Raw genomic sequence first — 22515 nt, 5'->3', positions numbered from 1 at the left:
CTTTCAAGTATCTGAAAGTCTGTATCATATCACCTCTGCTCCTCCTTTCCTCCAGGGTGTACATATTTAGATTCTTCAATCTCTCCTCGTACGTCATCCGATGAAGATCCTCCACCTTCCTGGTCGCCCTTCTCTGTACCGCCTCCATCTTGTCTTTGTCTTTTTGAAGGTACGGTCTCCAGAACTGAACACAGTACTCCAGGTGAGGCCTCACCAAGGACCTGTACAAGGGAATAATCACTTCCCTTTTCTTACTCGATATTCCTATATGATAGAGGTCTTTAAGATCATGAGAGGTCTTGAACGAGTAGATGTGACTCGGTTATTTACACTTTCGAATAATAGAAGGACTAGGGGGCATTCCATGAAGTTAGCAAGTAACACATTTAAGACTAATCGGAGAAAATTCTTTTTCACTCAACGCACAATAAAGCTCTGGAATTTGTTGCCAGAGGATGTGGTTAGTGCAGTTAGTGTAGCTGGGTTCAAAAAAGGTTTGGATAAGTTCTTGGAGGAGAAGTCCATTAATGGCTATTAATCAATTATACTTAGGGAATAGCCACTGCTATTAATTGCATCAGTAGCATGGGTTCTTCTTAATGTTTGGGTAATTGCCAGGTTCTTGTGGCCTGGTTTTTGGCCTCTGTTGGAAACAGGATGCTGGGCTTGATGGACCCTTGGTCTGTCCCAGCATGGTGATTTCTTATGTTCTTAAATTGTGGAAGTCCTTTCAGTGATGGGAACTAGACTGAAATTACCATCTCATTTTCATATAGGGCACTAAACAGCTTTCAGATAGTAGTAATAGAAGATCACTTTGAAATCGAGCTGATTTTAAACTTTTAAAAGTGACCCTGTTCTTTTTCCCTTATATTCAGTCCTTCTTTCCCCCTCCCCATTTTATTTAAAACCACTGTATTTTCAAGCTTTCCTTCTTTTGTATAAATGCTCTTTTACTAGTATGATGAAACATTGATTATGAATATAGTAACATAGTAATGACTGCAGAAAAGACCAAAATAGTTCATCTAGTCTGTCCAGCAAGCTTCCCAAGGTAGTAACTGCCGCTGCGTGCAGGTTACCCCCAAGCTTTTTTATTTATTCCCATCCTCTAGCCTTTAGGGGATCCACAGTGTTTATCCCATGCCCCTCTGAACAATTAAAATTTATTTATTTAGATTTTTATATTGCACTTTTTTTCAGCACTTTAAAGTGGATTACATTCAGGCAATGGAGGGAAAAGTGACTTGCCCAAGGTCACAAGGAGCAACTTTGGAACTCAAATCCTGTTCTCCTGGTTTGTAGTCCACTCTCCTGGAGTTTCCCTATAGCACTGTGGAATCACACTGGAGTACAATTTTTCATCTCATTTATACCAAATGAAAGATTTGATACTTTAAGATAAGCATGCAAGCAACCTTTTGAATTTAGACTGTCAAGCAGATCTATCTCATAGTTTGGCTAATCAGTACTTGTCTTTTCTATTAAGATTAGAAGGTAAGGAAAGTGATTATTGGGCTACTGCTATATGTTGTAGACTTAGATACAGATAGGACATTAGCATGCTATATATTGGCCCTTGACTAATACTAGGGCAAAGGGGACAGTTGCAAATCTTTTTTTTTTTTTTGGTAAGTTTTTTTTTAAGGTCCCTCTGTCAAGGAAAAATTACATTTTAGGAAATGGGTTATTCAAAAAAGATAAAATCACTTTGTGTTTGTGTGTGTGTGTGTGTGTATATATATATATATATATATTTTTTTTTTTTTTTTTTTTTTTTTATTTATTTATTTTTTTTTTACTCCATTTGACATATATCAAAAGAAGCCTTTTGGAGCTGGCAAATGTGCAACTGACATAATAAAAAGGATATTTTCTACGGTAAAACATAGCATCTTTCTGCCTTTTGACTGAACCAGTATAGTATATGATTACATAAGGGTGATGTCCAGGACTACCTCTCTAGAGCACTGCTTTCTTCTTACAAAGTTACACATCATTAAATTATGAGAAATGTCTGTCACTGAGCCAAATCATTGCATTGGTATAGACTTTCCTGAGAACCTTGTAACCTACAAAGTACATCAGCAGAAAGATGTTCATATGTTAATATTTACTATTCTGTATTTTCTGCCATGTGATTTTTGGAAACAGCTTCTTAGAGTATACTGTGATACAGTTTCTAAGCATGATTACAGCATTTTAAAGAGGTGGGCATCATTTTTTGTTAGTGTTTGCCCTATTGCAGAAAAATGTATCCCCAAATATTTATTGATCATTGTGTGTTTTTAAGAGTACGTAAAGAGGTAGATTTTAAGACATGCGCGGTTCCTGGCACGCGCACATGGATGCGCCAATTTTATAACATGCTTATATCGCTGCGCACATGTTGTAAAATGCGATACACATGTGCACCTGATTTTATAACGGCACGCACATGTGCAGGTGGGTTGCGACTTGCGCAAGCAAGGGGGAGATTTAAAAAAACAAAAAACCAAAACATGCGGCGCTGCGATCGGGCTATTCCCAGTTCCTTCCTAGTCCGCTCCAATTAAGGAGCGGACTGGAAGGGAACTTTACTATCCCCTACATACTCTTCTTCCATTTTACCTTCTCTATCCTGACCTCTACCCCTTCCCTAACTATTAGAATTTTTTTTTGTTTTAAAACTTACTTCATCTTTGCTGGTGAAGTAAGTTCCGCACACCGACCGGCTGCTGGCGCGTGCTTTCTTGGGACAGGGCCTAATGGCCACTGTCCTGGCTGCCCCTGCCCCTGGCCCATCCCTTTCACAGAGCCCGCCACTTCCACGTGTATTGGGAGATTACATGCGTGGCGGGGTTGTTTCGAAAATGCACTCCACGCAGCCACATGTGTATCTTCTTGTATTTGCACGCGCCGAGCTTAAAAAATGTGGCCAAAAATGTATAAAATCTATATTTGAGGACTTTCAAACAGCTCTCCAAACACTGTTCTTTTTGGGAATTGATTACTGTAATTCCCCGATGTTTGGATTTCTGGACAGCACCCTGAGATTATTACAAATTCTTCAGAATTCTGCTGCCCATGTTCTAATCGGTCAAAGTGTATATGATCGCATCACTCATGTTTTATCATCCCTCCATTGGTTACCCATTCCATGTTGCTGTTGATCTATAAATTGATCAGTAAAGCAGAAATACCATGGTTAGGATCAGTTACCTGTTTACACTCCATCATGTGCAGTTCGATCAACTAATAAGTCTGTTTGAAATTCTGACTATTCATCGAGCACACCTAAGTGAAATCATTTTCTATGGCTAGTCCTATTATTTTGAAATCAATAACTGAACAGCTTAGAACCATGCCAATTTGGTCTTGTTTAAAAAGGCACTAAATCATGGCTTTGCAAGCATGTTTTGGTGCACGCAGTTACATGGAATATTCAGTATAAATGGGAGCAGTCTAGTATTCTGTTGCAAAAGCAAGATAATCCTGCTAGTAGGCACTTTAACTTAAGTCTCTGTTACCATTGATGGGGCTGTGAATAAACTGTATGTGTAATGTTATTTTAAGAACATAAGAACATAAGAAAATGCCATACTGGGTCAGGCCAAGGGTCCATCAAGCCCAGCATCCTGTTTCCAACAGTGGCCAATCCAGGCCAATAGGTCTAAAACCATGATTTTCCAAAGTCAGGGAGAAAATCTGTGGTATATTTCAATAAGAAACAAGTGTTATTGTTTCCAGCCGTTTAATATGGCAATATTGCACCCTTGCCCATTGGGGCCTGCTTTCCTCCCACCCCATTCCTTGTACGTCCCTTTAAAATAAATAAAGAAATTAAAAATAAGATGAGACAATCAAAACAATCTGATGTTCATTTTCAACGGTCCACAGCAGATTCACTCCATATTTCTACTATAGCCACCCAAATGGCAAGAGAATGATCTTGAAAATCTCCAACTAAACAATCCTTTAGTAAGGCAAGTCTGACATTATTATGTCCTGTGAATGGTGCTGTTATAGGCATGGACAATAGCCGCCCTATAATTTTCAATAAACATCCCCGTCTATAGTCTGGGTAAACATTAACACTCAAATGTTTATATCCCAAGATCCTGCCTTACAAACAGGGGCTTAGGCCACTAAACTAGTAATGGCCAAACTAGCCCAGGCGTCCCTATCTAATTGTACCTGAGCAAGATGTATCCCCCCTTATATGCTGGTGAGGCGCTAAAGCTCTAACTAAAAGCCCTCTCTCCCCTTCCTTTTCTTCTATCACCCTTCTTTTATCCATAGCCTCAAAATTCCCTATCACTGTAGACCAGTGATCGCGAACTCCAGTTCTTGAATGCCACAGACAAGCCAGGTTTTCTGGATATCCACAGGGAATGTGCATGAGATAGATTTACATATAATGGAGGCACTGGTCTATACCCTGGGAAGAGTGGGAGGGTATCTGAACTGGTTGTCTTAGCTACATGCACCCAACCGCTATTGCTACTCCTTTTTACATTTTTGCTGCTGGTTTACTGCTGTTCTCCTAGGACAAGTAGGATGGTAGTCCTCGCACATGGGTGACATCATCGGGTGAAGTCTGGCATGGAAAACTTATGCGAAAGTTTCTTCAACTTTGACTGAGCATGCAGAGCATACCCAGAATTCCCTAATCCATGTGTCCATGTGGGGTCCCTCTTCAGTCTCTTTTATTCTGTGGAGCTTTCGCTTCAAGGGGTCCGCGACTGTCTCCACCGGTCCTGGTGCCAGTCGCCGATCCGAGGAAGATTTGGCCACCTCTCCTGCTTCCCACTTGGTTTTGGCATCAGCAGCTTTTGAGGAAGAGCTGGAGCACAGACACCAAGTGGTGGTCCAGTGGGCGTTGCAAGGCTGGCTTGGCTCAATGTGGTTATCAGTGTGTTGCCCACCCAGTTGGTGCCAGTTCCCTGGAAGCCATTGATGGCCAGCGGGGCAGAGATGCTGCCTCTGACCGATACAGTGCAGCCCCCCATCCAGCTTTGCCGGGGTCAGCACTGGTGGTACCAATGCCCATGTCTCTGGATAAAAGCTGAGCACCCTGGGCCCCATCCCCTGTAGACTACAGTGAGGATGAGGCCTGTATAACACCTTGGGGGGGAGGGGGGGGAAATCGACACTGCAAAATCCTCCGAGGACTATCTTGGGAAAAGTTTAAAACACCGATGAATTTTTCGTTTGGAATTAGGATCTGCTAATTATATCCAAGCAACTAAACCAGCAAATAGTAGGTTTATACAGAAGCAGCTTATGTATTCATTTTTTTTTTGTTTCAATGCAACTGTGAATATAGAGTGTGAGAGCTGCAGCATGTGGCAGCAGTTGCTCCTAATTACTTTTGAGATATTTGAGAGTTGCAGCAACTTGTCACAGGTTTTCTTACCTTTAAAATGTATGCGCAAGAGTTAATAAAAATGTTCTTGTGAGCTGTGGATGATTGTGAATATTCTCATCCATCTGGGGACCAATGAGCTTGCTAGAAATGGTGTCCATAAAGTACAGAAAGATTTCCAAAATCTAGGGAAGAAGATTAGACACATAGCAAAGACTATTGCCTTTACAAGAGCTACCACACAAGAAAGAGATCTAGGCGTCATAGTGGATAACACATTGAAATCGTCGGTTCAGTGTGCTGCGGCAGTCAAAAAAGCAAACAGAATGTTGGAAATTTTTAGAAAGGGAATGGTGAATAAAACGGAAAATGTCATAATGCCTCTGTATCGTTCCATGGTGAGATTGCACCTTAAATACTGTGTACAATTCTGGTCGCCGTATGTCAAAAAAATATATAGTTGCTACGTAGAAGGTACAGAGAAGGGCTACCAAAATGATAAAGGGGATGGAACAGCTCCCCTATGAGGAAAGATTGAAGAGGTTAGGACTTTTCAGCATGGAGAAGAGAAGGCTGAGGGGGGATATGATAGAGGTGTTTAAAATCATGAGAGGTCTAGAACGGGTAGATGTGATTCGGTTATTTATTCTTTCGGATAATAGATGGACTAGGGGGGCACTCCATGAAGTTAGTATGTGGCACATTTAAAACTAATCGGAGAAAGTTCTTTTTCACTCAACGCACAATTAAACTCTGGAATTTGTTGCCAGGGGATGTGGTTAGTGCAGTTAGTGTAGCTGGGTTTAAAAAAGGATTGGATAAGTTCTTGGAGAAGAAGTCCATTACCTGCTATTAATTAATTTGACTTAGAAAATAGCCACTGCTATTACTAGCAACGGTAACATGGAATAGATTGTTTTGGGTACTTGCCAGGTTCTTATGGCCTTTGGTCTGATGGACCCTTGGTCTGACCCATGGCAAGTTCTTAATTGAAATGACCTTGAGGATATATTCCAGCAATCAAAAATGCCTAAGAACTATAAAAGTGAATTATCAAGTATTAAAACCTCTTTCTGTGAATTCCTGTATTGTAATTTGTTATTAATGCCGAATACTTTATTGTATTTTTCATACAGAGATGACCCTTTTTTCCTTGTGTTTTCAGGGTGAGAAAACATTTAAACTCTTAACACGTTTCAGATTTGTCCAATGAGTGATACATATTTTAAACAGGTTACAGGGAAACTTACTTTAAATTTTTGTTTACTGTCTTAGGAGAAAGCAGTGTTTCATGGATTTATTCCTAAACTGCACAAGTAAATATGTATTCATATTACATTAGGTGTTTTCTCTTTAAAGGATCTAAAATGTGTTCTCTATCCGTTTGCATGTAATGACAGAATACAAAGAGAAATCCCATATCCCAGTCCTTCACCCTAGAACCATATTTCTCTGCAAACTATTCTATGCGAAACTGGTTATGTCCTGATGTGATTTGGGGTTAAAATGGTCACCTGGTTTTGTAAGACTGAGGAATGTGTAATTAAAATGCAATTCTGAGCATTTCTGTTCACTCCTGAAACTCCAAATCTTAGTACAGTTTTGTTACTTGAAATATCTTACTGACTCCGTTTTTAAAAACTATTAAGTTGGGGCTTAATCTGTAGACATGATGTGGAACTGTGGAAAGGGTGAGATTTGTGGACACACACGGGCTGGGTTGTTTCCTCAGGGGAGGCAGGACTGATATACGCTGCAGGCTCTGTTATGCTTTTTCTGGTCCTAGAAAAAAGGTGGCAGAGCACAGTTCTGGGTTGTTCTGCCAGAAATTAAGCCCTCGGTAATGGACACAAAAAGGGATTGAATTAGCATAAATTTGAAAGTTGTAAACAGTAGTGCCATTCATCAAGACCAGAGTTGAAGGCTTGATAATTGGCATTACTACTCATAACTTTCAAACTTGTGCTAATTCAAATCTTTTATTTTTTGTTCTTTGTTCTGTAGCGTCTGCTTCAATCCCTTTCCTTTCTGTTCCCTGCAATACAGGAGGAGAAGTGTTAGGGGAGGGATAACAAGAGGAGGGGCTGGATTAGACAGCAGAGTGTCTATTCTCTGTGGGGCGAATGCAATATTTGTGCGCACAAAATTGAACGCTCGTTTTCCTAACGCGTGCCCAGTCACCTCTCCTGGGTGCACGATCCAATATTTTAATTAGGGATCATGCAAAAAAGGAGGCGGTAGGGAAAATTTGTGTGTCCCTAGTGCCTCCTCTGCATCAGGCACACAGGAGAGATGGCTGTCTACCAGGTTGGGAAAACGGATACTCAGTCTACAAGCGTCCATTTTCTCCTGCTACCGGCATAGACATGCACAAGATACACAGCCTGGACCGTGTATCTTGTGTGTGTCTATGGGTGCCCAGAAATTTTTTTTCAAAAACTTTTTTTTTTTAACTATCTGCTTTATTTGCTTTCTCCTACTTAGTATTGCTACAATTTAGGAGGAATCACAGAAATCACCCTTGAGCCCTGGCATACCTTTTATGCCAGCCCGAGGCTGGCGTAAAATTTGCAGTGTTGCAATGGGTGCATTGGCCACACGGGAAATTTTTTGCATTGAGGGGATTAGCTAATAGCCTCATCTACATGGAATTTACATGTGATCAGCACCATTAGCTAAGTGGTGATTTGGATGCGCTAGTCCCTGTATTGCATCGGGGATTATGGACGTGTTGTGCACGGTATTGCATCGGCCTCTGGGTGCGTCAGGCTTAGCCCCTTCCCTTCTCTTTCCCCGCAGGTTGTCTGAAGGGGAAGGGCTGGAGCAGAATATGCCTGCTGTGCAGCCTCTTAAGCCTGAAAAGAAGTGCCGGAACTGCGTTTCACCCCCATTCCTTCACAAATTTAGCCCTGCGTTAAGTTATGTGCTATTTGTGAAGAAAGCATACAGAAATGTTTTTGGTTCTTTCACTTAAGAAATTTCTCTCCTTGTGGAAGGTCTTGCAGCATTCTTTTCTAAGAGAGCAGATAGAGTGCCAAAATTGGGTTATAATGGCAATGGCAGTTGTAAAAACTGATTTGTATGAGGTGAAATGCTCACTACCACAATATTTATAGAAATTATTTTTTCTTTTTATTATAAAATGCTTTTTGGTTTTGGAACATGTCTAACCTTATTCTTTTTAAATATTATTTTATTATGTATGTGTTTCTTTTGTTGTTCCATTTTGGGATCTTGGAAAACGCATTTGTGGATACTTTGGCTTTTTGAACTCTTCAGAAAATGTTCAAAGTCCGTTGATCAAAATTGTAGAATAAATGATTTGCTTTGCACACTTGCAGAGAAATGCTTCCAAATATCCCCTCTATCTTCATACACAGTAGAAAAATTGCAGAGCAAAATTGGTAAAATGTGTGGTTGGTTACAAAAAAAATTTCCTGTTAGCCGTTGCAATGAGCTGTCTTTGAAAATTGGGTCCTTTGTGTTTGCCGATATATGTTGTACTGGTGGCTTAATAATATATAAATACCTGTGTATAATTTAACTCTGTTTTATTATTAATCTTTTAATTTAATACACATATACAATCCACAAATTTGTGCTAAAACCAATATTATCACTCATACCACATTCACACATGCACAATCACATTACACAGAAAAAATATTGCACCTAATTCTAATACAGCAATTCACCTATTACCAACATATTAAAATACATCCAAAATTATTACAATCAGATAGCACCAATTTTATATTATATATTTCATTTGTCATCCAACCCACCCTATTTCTTATTAGTCTCCCTCTAGATATTCTTTGTTATTAGAAAACTCCCTCTAAGTTCCCTGTCATATTCATTACTTTATATATATATATATATATATATATATATATATATATATATATATAGTTTATCTTTAAATTTAATGCATTCTATATTTTTTAATATATCATTAATAATAAAACATTTATGTATTCAGGATTGTGTTTTATCACAGACGGCACAAGCAACAAGCACCCTATGAAATATATAGAGAAGTTCCCGGCTTTTCAAATGAAAGCAATGAGTGGATAACGGTCCCCTGAGGAAACCACCTCGGTGAAACGGAAGCTTTTAAAAAAAAAGGGAGTATATATAAAGTAATGAATATGACAGGGAACTTAGAGGGAGTTTTCTAATAACAAAGAATATCTAGAGGGAGACTAATAAGAAATAGGGTGGGTTGGATGACAAATGAAATATATAATATAAAATTGGTGCTATCTGATTGTAATAATTTTGGATGTATTTTAATATGTTGGTAATAGGTGAATTGCTGTATTAGAATTAGGTGCAATATTTTTTCTGTGTAATGTGATTGTGCATGTGTGAATGTGGTATGAGTGATAATATTGGTTTTAGCACAAATTTGTGGATTGTATATGTGTATTAAATTAAAAGATTAATAATAAAACAGAGTTAAATTATACACAGGTATTTATATATTATTTATCCATAAGAATTATACCTGTGGGTTACCCATATGACGTTATATTTATTTGACCGTACTGGTGGCTTAGTCAGTTTTGGTCAATGAGCATATTGTGATTTGATTATAATATTGCTTTAAAGCAGGACCCCATATTTGTCTATGCACAGTGAGCTTTTGTAGCCCATTCAGGTTTATTTACTTAGTGTTTCTCCTCTTTTTTTTTCTTCAGAAGAAAAACCAAAGGAAAAGCTCCTCTCCCTCCAGCTGAAGTAAAATACGTTGGAGACACTACACCATCTGATGGGTTAGAATCCATCAATTACACAATGGAGCAAAAAGAGAACCTGATTAATAAAGAGATAGAGCTAACAGTGGTTCTTCCAGGAGATGTGACCACGTCAACTACTGTTAATGGCAGGTATGACTTTATACCCTTCTTTAAGGCCATGGTCTCTAGTTGCTGTTCCTTATCTTCTATCAGATTTCTTCTGCAGAAATATAAGAATATATGTAGGAAATTGTATTGGTAATAGATTTGGCCGCAGCTTGCTTGACTTAATGACTATATTTTCAAGTTTCAATAAAATATTTTAAATTTTTTTTTTTTTATTTTTAGTTAAGTATTTTTATAGGCAGTTAAACAATACAGAAAAGCATAAGAACAAAACAATATACAACTATAAAGAAATAACAAAGAAGGTACTGGTTATTGGTCTTTGTTGTAAAGTGTAAAGGGAAAAGTGGGATTTAAGGAGATATAGGACAAGCACAGGGGATCTCTGAAGGAGTGGTAGAGATTGTAGAGCTGTACAGTTGATGTGAATGGGCAGACTAGATAGGTCCATATGGCCTTTTTTGCTGTTACGTTTCTATGGGCATGGCAAGACAAAAGGCTATGAATATATAACTGAATGAGCTCCTAAATTATCCCTTTTTAGATTTTTCCACAAGCTTCCAAATCACATAAAAAGAGCAGGCCTGGGTTTGCCAATAGGTACAGTAAGCCTGTGCCTAGGGCAGCAAAACCTTGGTGCTCTGGGGTGGGGGTGGCAGTAGGAGATTTGCTGCCTTCCCACATACTAAATCTCACTCAGCGGATATCTCTATGCTTCCTGCTTCAACCTCTCCATTCCCTTCCCCACCCAGCTAGTATCCAGGGAACAGAAGGGGAAGAGTGAGGCTGGATGGGAAAAGAAAATCTGCTTTTCTCCCTAATCCAGCTCCTCCCCCTCCTGTTTTGTTACTACTTTTGAGCTCCTCTTCTTGCTGTCCTGGATCAGCAGCAATAAAGAGAGTATGAGCGAGGGAATGAGAGGGGATCATGGGATTGGGACTGAGGTTAAGAAAAAGAGAGCATAGGGAGATCAGTTGGGAGTATAGGGGGCTAGGAGAGCAAAGGGGGGAATTGTTTGGGGATGTTAGGAAGGACTGAGAAATGGAGATGAGGGGATGGGCTAAGAGATGAGAGGGAACCGGCCGGAGGACATGTATCTGTATGTGTGAGAGAGAGTGGAATGAGTGAGTGAGGATGGAAGGCAGCATTTGTGACTGATAGAGAAGGGATCAGCCCAGGTGTGCATATGTATATCAGACTGGGTGGGAGGTTAGAGAGGGAATGAGGATGCCAATGGGAACTGAATTAGAGAAGGGTAGGGACACTTCTTTCCTCCACCATAATTCAGATTCTCTCGCTCTTATCTTAATCTTTTTTCCTCACCCAATATAAACAAAAAATAAATATACAAAAACATACACATTTGGAAAACCACTTTTACTTTTATAATCTAACTAGATAAATGAGGCTTGACAGACGTGCCGCAAATACGCACTAGAGAGCAGCTCTACCGCGCATGTGCGGTACAGAGAGCTCTGCCTGACGTCCTGCGCAAGCACGGCCCAGAGACATCTGGCTGATGTGCCCTGCCGTGTCGTGCATTCTGTTTCTCCCTTCTCTGGCTCTAGCTGACGTGTGCTGCCGCCTCGCGCGTTCTGTTTCTCCCTTCTGTGGCCCGAAATGACACCGCCATCGCGCGCATCCCTACCGTTCAACGCACTCTACAGAGGAAGGCCGGAAAAAAAATGACAGCCGCAGCGAGGACCGGGAGCCGTGCGAAGAAGTAAGTTTATGCGGTGCTTCAGTCCCCCCTGTGCGCGTGCCCCAGGGTGATAGTCACTTCTGCGTGCCTCCACATTAAAACTGCCCCGTTCTGTAAAACAGAATACCAGGGAGTTGAGGAGGGCTGAGGAAGAGGGAAGGGGTTGTGGATTAGGTCAGAGGGGAAAGAAAGGGAAGATGAGAGTGAATGGAAGGACAAGCAAAGAAGATATGAGTGAGTAAGTGGGGAGGCTCACAAGTTTTGTTGAAGAGAAAAAAGGAAGAGGAGGAGGACTGAGGGAGAGGCAACGGGTTGTGGATAATGTGACAGGGGAAGGAAAGGGAAGATGAGAGGGGATGGAAGGACAAGGAAAAAAGCTATGAGTTATTAAGTGGGAAGGGTCAGAAGTTGTGGAGAAGAGAGCGGCTCTGAACAACGCGAGTTCATCTCTCCATGGAGACGAGAACCGGTGTGAGTTCAGCGTGCGGACAAGGAGTAATTGGGGGAGGGAGTTGGGAAGGGAGGAACATCGAGAGCTCTGACAGACGTGCCATGCTGCAGGGGAAGGAGTGAGTCACATAGCATAGTGACTGAGAGAGGACGGGAGGGGATGACAGTGAGGGATGGGATTGGGAGAGGGTGGGGAGTGACTGTGGGGGGGAGTGAGAATGAGGGAAGGGGGTTTCAGTGAGAGGGGAGGGAGGCAGTGGGAGAAAGAGGGTAAGACTTGAGGGTAGGGAGTTTGAGTAAGGAAAGGGAAGGGAGGTGAGTGGAAAAAGGGGGGTAAGTGACCGAGGGAAAGGGGGAGTGAGGGAGAAGTGTAGAAGACTGACACTCTCGAGTCTTCTAGCAATGACTGAGGAAGGGAGGGGAGAGAGTGAGAATGGAGGGGGGGAGGTAAGAGTGAGGGAAGGGGGTTTGAGTGAGAGGGGAGGGAGGCAGTGGGAGAAAGAGGGTGAGTAAGACTGAGGGAAGGGAGTTTGAGTGGGGGCAGGGGGGAGAAGGGAGGTGAGTGGAGGAAGGGCGTGAGTGACCGAGGGGAAGGGGGAGTGAGGGAGAAGTGTAGAAGAGTGCCATTTCCGAAAACCGAACCAAAAAAAATATTTTTTAATGTAGCCCATTGTTACGGGCTTAAAGGCTTGTAATATAAAAGATGGAAATGTTTGCCGGTGTGTTTCAAACATTTCTAATTCTTGTTGCAAATCCTACCCCAGAGCTTCTTTGGCAGTGTGCTTTAGATATACTTCTTGTCTGATCTTCTTCAGGGAGGGTATGGGGATGCCTGCTGCACCAGCCATGCCTAAAGGTGGCAGAAATCTAATCTGTCACTGGAAAAGAGTGCATTACTGTTGGTAATCCGTAAACTATCATTAACATGAACTACAGTACCTGAAGAATGGAGGGTAGCCAATGTAACGCCAGTTTTTAAAAAGGGTTTTAGGGGCGATCCGGGAAACTAAAGACCGATGAGCCCAACGTCCGTGCCAGGAAAAATAGTTGAAAGTATTTTAAAGAACAAAATTACGGAACATGTAGATAGACCTTAATTTAATGGGACAAAGTCAACATGGATTTAGCCAAAGGAAGTCTTGCCTTACCAATTTGCAACTTTTTTTTTTTTTTTTGGAAGGCCTGGATAAAATTGAGCCTGTTGATAGTGTATCTGGATTTTCAGAAAGCATTTGACAAAGTACTGCGTGAGAGACTCTTGAGGAAATTAAAAAGTCATGGAATAGGAGGCAATGTTCTGTTGTGGACTGACAACTGGTTAAAAGATAGAAAACAGAGAGTATGGCTTAATGGTTAATTTTCTTAAAGGAAAAAGGTGAATAGTAGAGTGCGCCAAGGATCTGTAATAGGACCACTGCTTTTTAACATATTCAGAAATGATCTAGATATGGGAACAATGAGTGAGAGGATCAAATTTGCTGATGATACAAAATTATTCAAAGTTGTTAAATCACTAGAGGATTGTGAGAAATTGTAAGAAGGCCTTGCAAAACTAGGAGACTGGGCATCCAAATGGCAGATGACATTTAATGTGGACAAGTGCAAAGTGATGCATAAAAGGAAGAGTAACCTAAATTGTAGCTACACTGTGCAAGGTTCCACGTTGGGAGTCACCACCCAGGAAAAGGATCTAGAAATTACTTTGCATATGTTGAAATCCTTTGCTCAGTGTGTGGTGGCAGCCAAGAAGGCAAAAAGAATGCTAGGAATTATTAGGAAAATAATGGAGAATAAAACAGAGAATATCATAATACCTCTGTATCGCTCCATGGTACAACCACACCTTGAGTATTGTGTGCAGTTCTGGTCATCATATCTCAAAAAAAGGCCTAGAATTAGAAACTATACAGAGAAGGGAGACCAAAATGATAAAGGAACGATTCTCCATGAGAAAAGGTTAAAGAAGTTAGGGCTTTTCAGTTTGAAGAAGAGATGGCCAAGGGGAAATATGATAGAGGTCTATAAAATAATGAGTGGAGTGGACTAGATCTTTTTCCTGGGTGGTAGCTCCTAATATGGAACCTAACATTGTGTAACTACAGCAAGGGTTACTTTTTCCTATTTCTATCACCTTGTACTTGTCCACATTAAATTTAATCTGCCATTTGGATGGCCAATTTAGTCTTGCAAGGCCCTCCTGCAAGTTATCACACCCCGCTTGTGGTTTAACTACTCTAAATAATTTTGTATCATCTGAAGATTTGATTACCTCATTTGTTATATTCCTTGCCAGATCATTTATATCAGGGGTCAGGAACCTATGGCTCGCGAGCCAAATGTGGCTCTTTTGATGGATGCATCTGGCTCGCAGACAAATCTTTAATAAAAAAGTAAAAAATCTAACAAAAACCCCCACCCTCCTGACGCCCCCCAAGACCTCCAAAATTAATTTACTACAACCTCCCACCCTCCTGAGCCCCCAAGACCTGCCAAAAGTCCCTGGTGGTCCAGCGGGGGTCCAGGAGCGGTCCGGGAGCGATCTCCTGGACTTGGGCTGTCAGCTGCCAGTAGTCAAAATGGCGCCGACGGCCCTTTGCCCTCACTATGTCACTGGGGTCGACCAATGGCGGCGGTAGCCCCTGTGACATAGTAAGGGCAAAGGGCCGTCGGCTGCCAGTAATCAAAATGGTTCCCAACCCCTGATTTTTATATATATATATATATATATATATATCTATATATATATTGAAAAGCACTGGTCCAAGTACAGATCCCTGAGGCACTCCAACTGTTTCCACTGTTCAACTTTTTCCACTGTGGAAATTGACCCTTTTATCCTTCTTTCTGTTTCCTGTCTTTTAACCAGTTTGTAATCCATGAAAGGACATCACTTCCGATCCCATGACTTCTAAGAAAACCATTATTAAGTTGGTGAGATCCACTGCTTATCTCTGGGATAAGCAGCATTTAATCTATTAACTTTAGGGATCCTGCCAGATAATTGTGACCTGGATTGGCCACTGTTGGAAACAGGATACTGGACTTGATGGGCCTTTGGTCTGACCCAGTATGGCAAATCTTATGTTCTTGTCTACAACAGTCATTTCCTATTTATGTGTAACACCTTCTAAGCTTCACCAATAATGAAAATCAAGGGAGGTATTAGACTTCCAATTAGACAATGTAACCTTCACTAATGAAAGTAAATTATCTATACACCTCTTAGGCCTGGATTTTCTAAGGTTGCAGACCTTAGAAAATCCAGTGGTAACAGAGGGCGTGTTGGCGAAGCGGGGGGCAGGTCTGCGAAAGCCAGCAGTGATCGCATCTCTGCGGTGCTATCGCTGCCGGCTTTCGCACCCAATAGCGCCATCGTAAAAGGTGGTGCTATTGGGTGCGAAACTGGCGGCGAAAAGGATCCTTACCTTTTCGCCGCCGCTGCTATTGGTCGGTCTCAGTGATATAGTGAGGGCAAAGGGCCGTCGGCGCCATTTTGTTTACTGGCAGCCGACGGCCGAAGCCCAGGAGATCGTTCCCGGACCCCCGCTGGACCACCAGGGTCGTTTGGCAGGTCTTTGGGGGGTCAGGAGGGTGGGGGGTTGCAGTAAATTAAGTCGGCAGGTCTTGGGGGGGGTTGGGTTTTTTTTTTTTAATATTCGCTCCATAAGACGCACATACATTTTCCCCCAACTTTTGGGGGAAAAAAAGTGTGTCTTATGGAGCGAAAAATACGGTAACTTGTGAGTGTATGCATAGGTTTTAAATACAGTAATTTAATGAATATTGAAATAGAGGATTGAATACTGACTGCTGATTTGTTAATTGCTTATTATCAATATCTCTAGATCATATATAAAGTGTAAATTCCATTTGTGCCATTCAGAAGGCTTAGGTTCCTGGTTTTTGTTGGTAAACTGTTTCATCAGTCTCTAACTGTATCTGCCTGTCACTGTTTCTTAATGATTTTATTTTGCATAGTTTGGCAGAAATAAATAAAGCCAAGTTTAAGTCCTTCAGAGGAGTTCCAAAAGGTTTTTCCTTAGGGATTTTCCACAGTTGTACATTGCCACCTTGAGAGATTTTTGCTTTACAGCTACTCTCCAAGCATAAGTTATTTTTTTCATATTATCTGCTTATGATTGGCCATATGTTGGCCTTGCTTAGCTCACCAGTAAATAGTTGGGGTTTTTTTAATGTCACCAATTTAAAGGAAAGCATTACTGAGAATTGCAAAAACATTAAGTCAATATTAAGCAGTGTGGTGAGTGAATGATTTCTTTTCTGGCTAGAGAGTTAGCTGGACAAGTCAGAGGCATTCAGAGTGACAGGCAATTTAAAATCTGCAGGTGGTCCAGCTAAGTCTCAAAATTAGATGGACAAATCATCTGCATATTGATCCTTATTTTTCAGTCATTATGAATATCACAGCTTTGAATGTACCTCATCCTTCTGACTTGCAGGGTACTGTGCAGAGCAGACTACATTGCACTGTTTGAATCTGCAGGCTGATCTCTGACAGCTGTGAGTGACTTCTTGTCAAATGCTTTTAGAAAGCATGCAGACTGCTGTCCATAATCCCAGGTCATCTGCACTGTTTATTTACAGTAGAAGGCATATTACATTTAGGTCAACCACATAAACGAGTGAATCCCTGTGATCAGTACAGGGAATGCAATAGAACAAAGTTTTTATGAGTTATATGAATAGTTACAAATCAAGGATTTTACAGTACAATAATATTTAGCTCTGTTGATTGGAAGAACCATAGTTTAAAAGTAAAAAAAAAACAAAAAAAAAAAAAAAACCAGTAATGGAGAAAATTCTGAGGTTTTTAGGCTTTGAAGTTTGAAAATGATTCACTAACTACTAAATGTTGGTTACTTTTGTCTGGAATTTTTTTCAAACTCTGGTAGCTAATTATTTGACATACTTCTGTAGATTTGTTACAGCTGAAACTAATTTGCACACCTTTATAAGAGCAGTGGGTCAAAACTGTAATGATTTCGAGCTGGTAAAAGCAAATAAGGATTTTTTTTTTATGTTTTATTACTGGTGGGATCTCTCAGGTGATCATCATATGTTCTATGTGGCATGGTTCAGAAGAAGAAATAACCAGTTTCCTAGTATATAGTCAGATGGACTCAGAACCAGTGGGTTTATGCTCCCCTGCCAGCAAATGGAGACAGAGCAAGCTGTTGTCAAAGTATATATAGCCCTGCAGCAACTCAAGCTTGCCAGGATTCTCCATTTCCAGCAGATGGTGGATGTTCATCTCCCTATGAGGAGTACTCTGAGCTTTTGGAAGGAGAAATTTGAAATTCTAAATTTGGGAAAAGAAAGCCCCGCTCTCCTTTGGAGGTCATTTCCCCATTTGAGAATTCTTGAGGTGATTTCCATGGTCCTTCAGAAGTATGCCTTGGTCCGATAACTGGGTTTCCCGGCATGGACTTAGCTGCTAGTTCAGCTGAAAGGCAGTGGATGCAGGAGGCTGAGCACGGTGGTGACAGCAGATGCCCTCTTCCCCCCCCCCCCCCCCCCCCAAGCCGGAGACCATCTCTATACTCAGCTGGTAAGCACTGAGCTCGGGTAAGGTTTAAAAAAAAATGACAGGGGTTTCAGGACTTCCTCTGGTCTCCATTCTCAGCGTGCTGTACTGATGGTCGTTCCCGTTGGGGTTGGGGAACTAGGTAGCCAGGCAGGTTGAACGGCCCCTGATGGGCTAGGCCCTACACTTAGGCTTTGTTCTTGCACGTTGCGTGGTAGGCTGCGGTGGCCATTTTCACGTACTCTTCTGCATGTGCTACTGCCCTTTATTGGCCGTCGGTGTGTGCAGTGCATCGGCTCTATGCATGCATTGTGCGTTCGGTTTTTGGCATGTTTTTTATATGCACAAAAATCTTTACGCGCTTAACTTGTCGTGCAGGTTGCACATCCGCCTTGCCTTCTCAACGCTTATTTTTTGGCCGCATTTCTTTTTTGGGCGTGAGCTGTTCCGACACATGCTTACCGCTGCGATAGTGCCGGTATGCAAGAAGCCTAAGCATCTTCCTGTTTGTGTTGCTTGTCATATTAGGGCTTCTCAGCCTGACCTGGCTTCTAACCTGTGTCAGTGCTGCTCTCTCAGGGAGAGTTGTCTTCCTTGGATTTTGCTAAGCCTGTCTCTTCCCATTCAGATGATGGGTTGGTCATGGTTTTGACTTGGGGGGACGCCAGATCTTGGTTCTCCCTTGATGGGCTTCTCCGCTGGCGAGGGCAGTTCTGTGGGATCAGTTCCAGGTCCTTCTGGCCTTCATCTGGACCCAGCTGCTTTTTCTTGGGTGGAATTTATTCAAGGCTTACAAGCTTTTCTCCGAGCGCAGTCCTCCGCTTCCCCCATTTTTGTCCAGTCGGATCCTCAGCCAGTGGCTCCTCCCTCTTCCAGTTCTATGCTTAAGCGTCAGGATTTGCCTCTGATCCATCAGGTGTTCCCAACAGGAATCCGAATGGCACTGATGACCAGGTTGATCCTGATTCCCTGAAAGATGGTGAAATTCCTTCAGGGCTGGAACAGTATCGAACCATGTTGTGTTTCTTTCATACAGATTTCCCAGACCTTGAAACAGCTGGGTGTCCCTGGTTCAGATACTGTGTTGGAGTTTAAGAAGAATCCCATTTTAGTTTCTTTACGTAAAGCCTCTTGTTTTTACCTTGTGATGGATGCCATTCAGGAATTGATTGATCTGGAATGGGACACCCCAGAGGCAAATTTTAAAGTGGGTCAGACATTGGAAGGCCTGCACCCTCTGGATCCGACTGTGAGAGAGCATTTGCGTTTTCCTAAAGTGGATGCTCTGGTATGTGCTGTTTCTAAGTGGATGACTATCCCTGTAGAAGGAGGAGCGGCCTTGAAGGATGACCATGACAGACGGATTGAGGCTGTTCTTAAGCAAATCTTTGAGGTGATGGCAATGAATTTACAGATTGCCTCCTGTTATGCCCTAGTGGTGAGATCTTGTCTGCTTCTTTCTCAGGAGGTTGATGAATCTGGAGGGAATTCCAGAGTGGTTATGGAACCTGCTGCCAACTTTTAGCAGATACTGGCTGTGATTTGGTCTGGACCTTAGCCAGAGGAGTGGCTTCGGTTATACTGGCCAGGTGTAAACTCTGGTTGCAAAATTATTAGGCTGACTCACCCTCCAAATCCCTTTAAAGGCTCGCTCTTGTTTGGGAGCAAGTTGGAGAAACAAGCCAGTATGTGGGGTGAGTCTCCAGTCCTCGGTTGCCAAAGGATAAGAAGCAGATACAGCGTCCCTTTGGTATGTCTCCAGGGTTCCAGGCATTTTCATCCCTACAGAGGGACGACCTTTCAGCAGACCTGGTCTTTGGATAGGTCTCAGTCCTTTTGTCCCCAACAGCCCAAGAGAGGAGTGGGCTTGGGTGGCGGATCCTTCTGAGCTGCCCAAAGAAAGTTTGCCGACCCAGCTTCCGGAACAGGAAACAGTGGGATGTCTTTCTTTTAATGGAGGAGGGTCAAGATCACGTCAGAAAGGTATGTGCTGGAATTTCGCAGTATTCCTCGGGACGTGTTCATGGTGTCCCCTTGCCACTCCCTGAAGAAGAAGCAGACAGTGGAGTTCATGCTTCAAAGGGTTCTCAGACTGAGGGTTGTGGTTCCAGTGCCCACGTCTCAGGAAAGTATGGGGTGATATTCCATTTATTTTGTTGTGCCTGAGAAGGAGGGCTCTTTTCGTCCCATCCTGGATTTCAAGAGGGTCAAGTGTCACTTGAAGGTGACTCATTTTCACATGGAAACCTTACGCTCTGTGATGATGGCAGTGCAGTCAGGGAATTTCTGACCATCTTGGATATGTCAGAAGCTTACCTTCATATTTCCATCTGATTGGAACACCAATGCTTTCCTCGCTTTGCGATGTTGGGATACCATTATCAGTTTTGGGCGCAGCCTTTTGGTCTAGCCACCACTTCCAGAACATTTTCCAAGGTTATAGTGATAGTAGTGGCGGCCTTGCGAAAAGAAGGAATCCTGATGCACCCGTATTTGGACGACAGGCTAATTCAAGCCAAGTCTCAGGAAGAGAGCCACCTGGTGACACACAAGTTGATCTCCTTATTGCAGGAGCTCAGTTGGGTAGTGAACCTGTCCAAGAGCAATCTTCCACCATTCCAGTCATTGGAGTATCTGGGGTTCCAGTTCAACACGGGACAGGGCAGAGTTTTTTTTTCTACCGGAAGTTCGGATCCAGAAATTGATGTCTCAAGTGCATCAGTTGATGAACACATATGTATGACGGTGTGGTTCTACCTACAAGTGCTCAGCTTTATGGCAGCTACCCTAGAAGTGTGGATATGCGTTCTCTTCAGCTCTCTCTGTTATCCTGTTGGAGCCCACAGTCTCAGGACTATTCGTTTCGGCTCCACTTGCCAATAGAAATCTGCTTCCACCTCCAGTTGTGGTTGCAGGAAGATTATCTGAGAAATGGAGTTCCCTTGCCCTCTCCAGCTTGGTTGGTAATCACAATGGATGCGAGTCTTCATGGTTGTGAGGCTTACTGTCTGAAGTTAATGGCCCAGGGGCGTGGGAATGCCGAAGAGTCCCGCTGGAGCATAAATCTCCTGGAGGCCCGGGCAGTATGGCTGGCATGCTTGCAGTTCAGCCACAGGCTGCAGGATCAAGCGGTTCATGTGATGTCAGAAAACATAGCGGCGATGGCCTATATCAACTGCCAGGGAGGAACCAAGAGCCAGCAACTGGACCAGCTGATGGAATGAGCGGGAAGGTCATCTGCTGATGATCTCAGCCTCTCACATTGCAGGAAAAGGCAACATAAGAGCAGATTTTCTCAACAGGGAGTGTCTGAACCCAGGAGAGTGGGTATAGTCAGCTGAAGCATTTCACCTGATTGTGGATCACTGGGGCCTTCCGTTCCTAGACCTGCTGGCGACTTCTCGAAATGTGAAAGTTCCTTGATTCTACAGTCGCAGAAGAGATCCATGGTCTTAGATGATCGAGGGGTTAAAGGGGGCACTTAGAGAAGATAAGGCCATCGCGGAAAGATTAAATGATTTCTTTGCTTCGGTGTTTACTGAAGAGGATGTTGGGGAGGTACCCGTAATGGAGAAGGTTTTTATGGGTAATGATTCAGATGGACTGAATCAAATCACGGTGAACCTAGAAGATGTGGTAGGCCTGATTGACAAACTGAAGAGTAGTAAATCACCTGGGCCAGATGGGTATACACCCCAGAGTTCTGAAGGAACTAAAAAATGAAATTTCAGACCTATTAGTAAAAATTTGTAACTTATCATTAAAATCATCCATTGTACCTGAAGACTGGAGGATAGCAAATGTAACCCCAATATTTAAAAAGGGCTCCAGGGGCGATCTGGGAAACTACAGACCGGTTAGCCTGACTTCAGTGCCAGGAGAAATAGTGGAAAGTGTTCTAAACATCAAAATCACAGAACATATTGAAAGACATGGTTTAATGGAACAAAGTCAGCATGGCTTTACCCAGGGCAAGTCTTGCCTCACAAATCTGCTTCACTTTTTTGAAGGAGTTAATAAACATGTGGATAAAGGTGAACCGGTAGATATAGTATACTTGGATTTTCAGAAGGCGTTTGACAAAGTTCCTCATGAGAGGCTTCTAGGAAAAGTAAAAAGTCATGGGATAGGTGGCGATGTCCTTTTGTGGATTGCAAACTGACAGGACAAGAAGATAGTAATCCTTTCAGCACCAGCCTGGCTGCAACAAATGTGGTATCTGTATCTTGTCCATCTTATCAATTCAGTTTCTGATACTTTTGGGAATGTCTATGACTTATCATGCAGGAGGATTTCAGACTCTGCCATCCAAATCTGCCATCACTGGCCCTCACAGCATGGATGTTGAACGCACATGTCTCCTCCTTAATCTGCTCCTCCCAAAAGTGATGGAAGACTTATGGATTTCAGTTAGAAAACCTTCAACCAGATAATCCTACAGTTTTAAACAGCCAAAGGGACTTTTATATCTTTTCTTCTGTGGCCAGAGGAACTTGTTTCAATATCTTTTCTTTCTATTGTCCTCAGGCCTTAGCACTTCATCTCAGCTTCACTGCAGCATATCACCAGCAGATGAAAAGGGTTCTGATCTTGCTCCACCCAT

General features: G+C 42.3%; 1 protein-coding gene across 10 annotated transcripts in view; it reads left to right on the top strand.

Moving 5' to 3' along the window:
* COBLL1 (cordon-bleu WH2 repeat protein like 1) overlaps positions 1-22515 on the top strand; it is a 393951-nt gene that overhangs the window by 202498 nt on the left and 168938 nt on the right. For all 10 annotated transcript variants that reach the window (XM_029605630.1, XM_029605633.1, XM_029605638.1 and 7 more), the window contains one exon: positions 10051-10239. In XM_029605630.1, coding sequence (XP_029461490.1) covers positions 10051-10239 — 189 coding nt within the window. The remainder of the gene's footprint in view (positions 1-10050; positions 10240-22515) is intronic.

Source organism: Rhinatrema bivittatum, chromosome 6 (genome assembly GCF_901001135.1).
Source record: "Rhinatrema bivittatum chromosome 6, aRhiBiv1.1, whole genome shotgun sequence".
Lineage (NCBI taxonomy): Eukaryota > Metazoa > Chordata > Amphibia > Gymnophiona > Rhinatrematidae > Rhinatrema > Rhinatrema bivittatum.
This window is presented reverse-complemented; position numbering and strand designations above follow the sequence as displayed.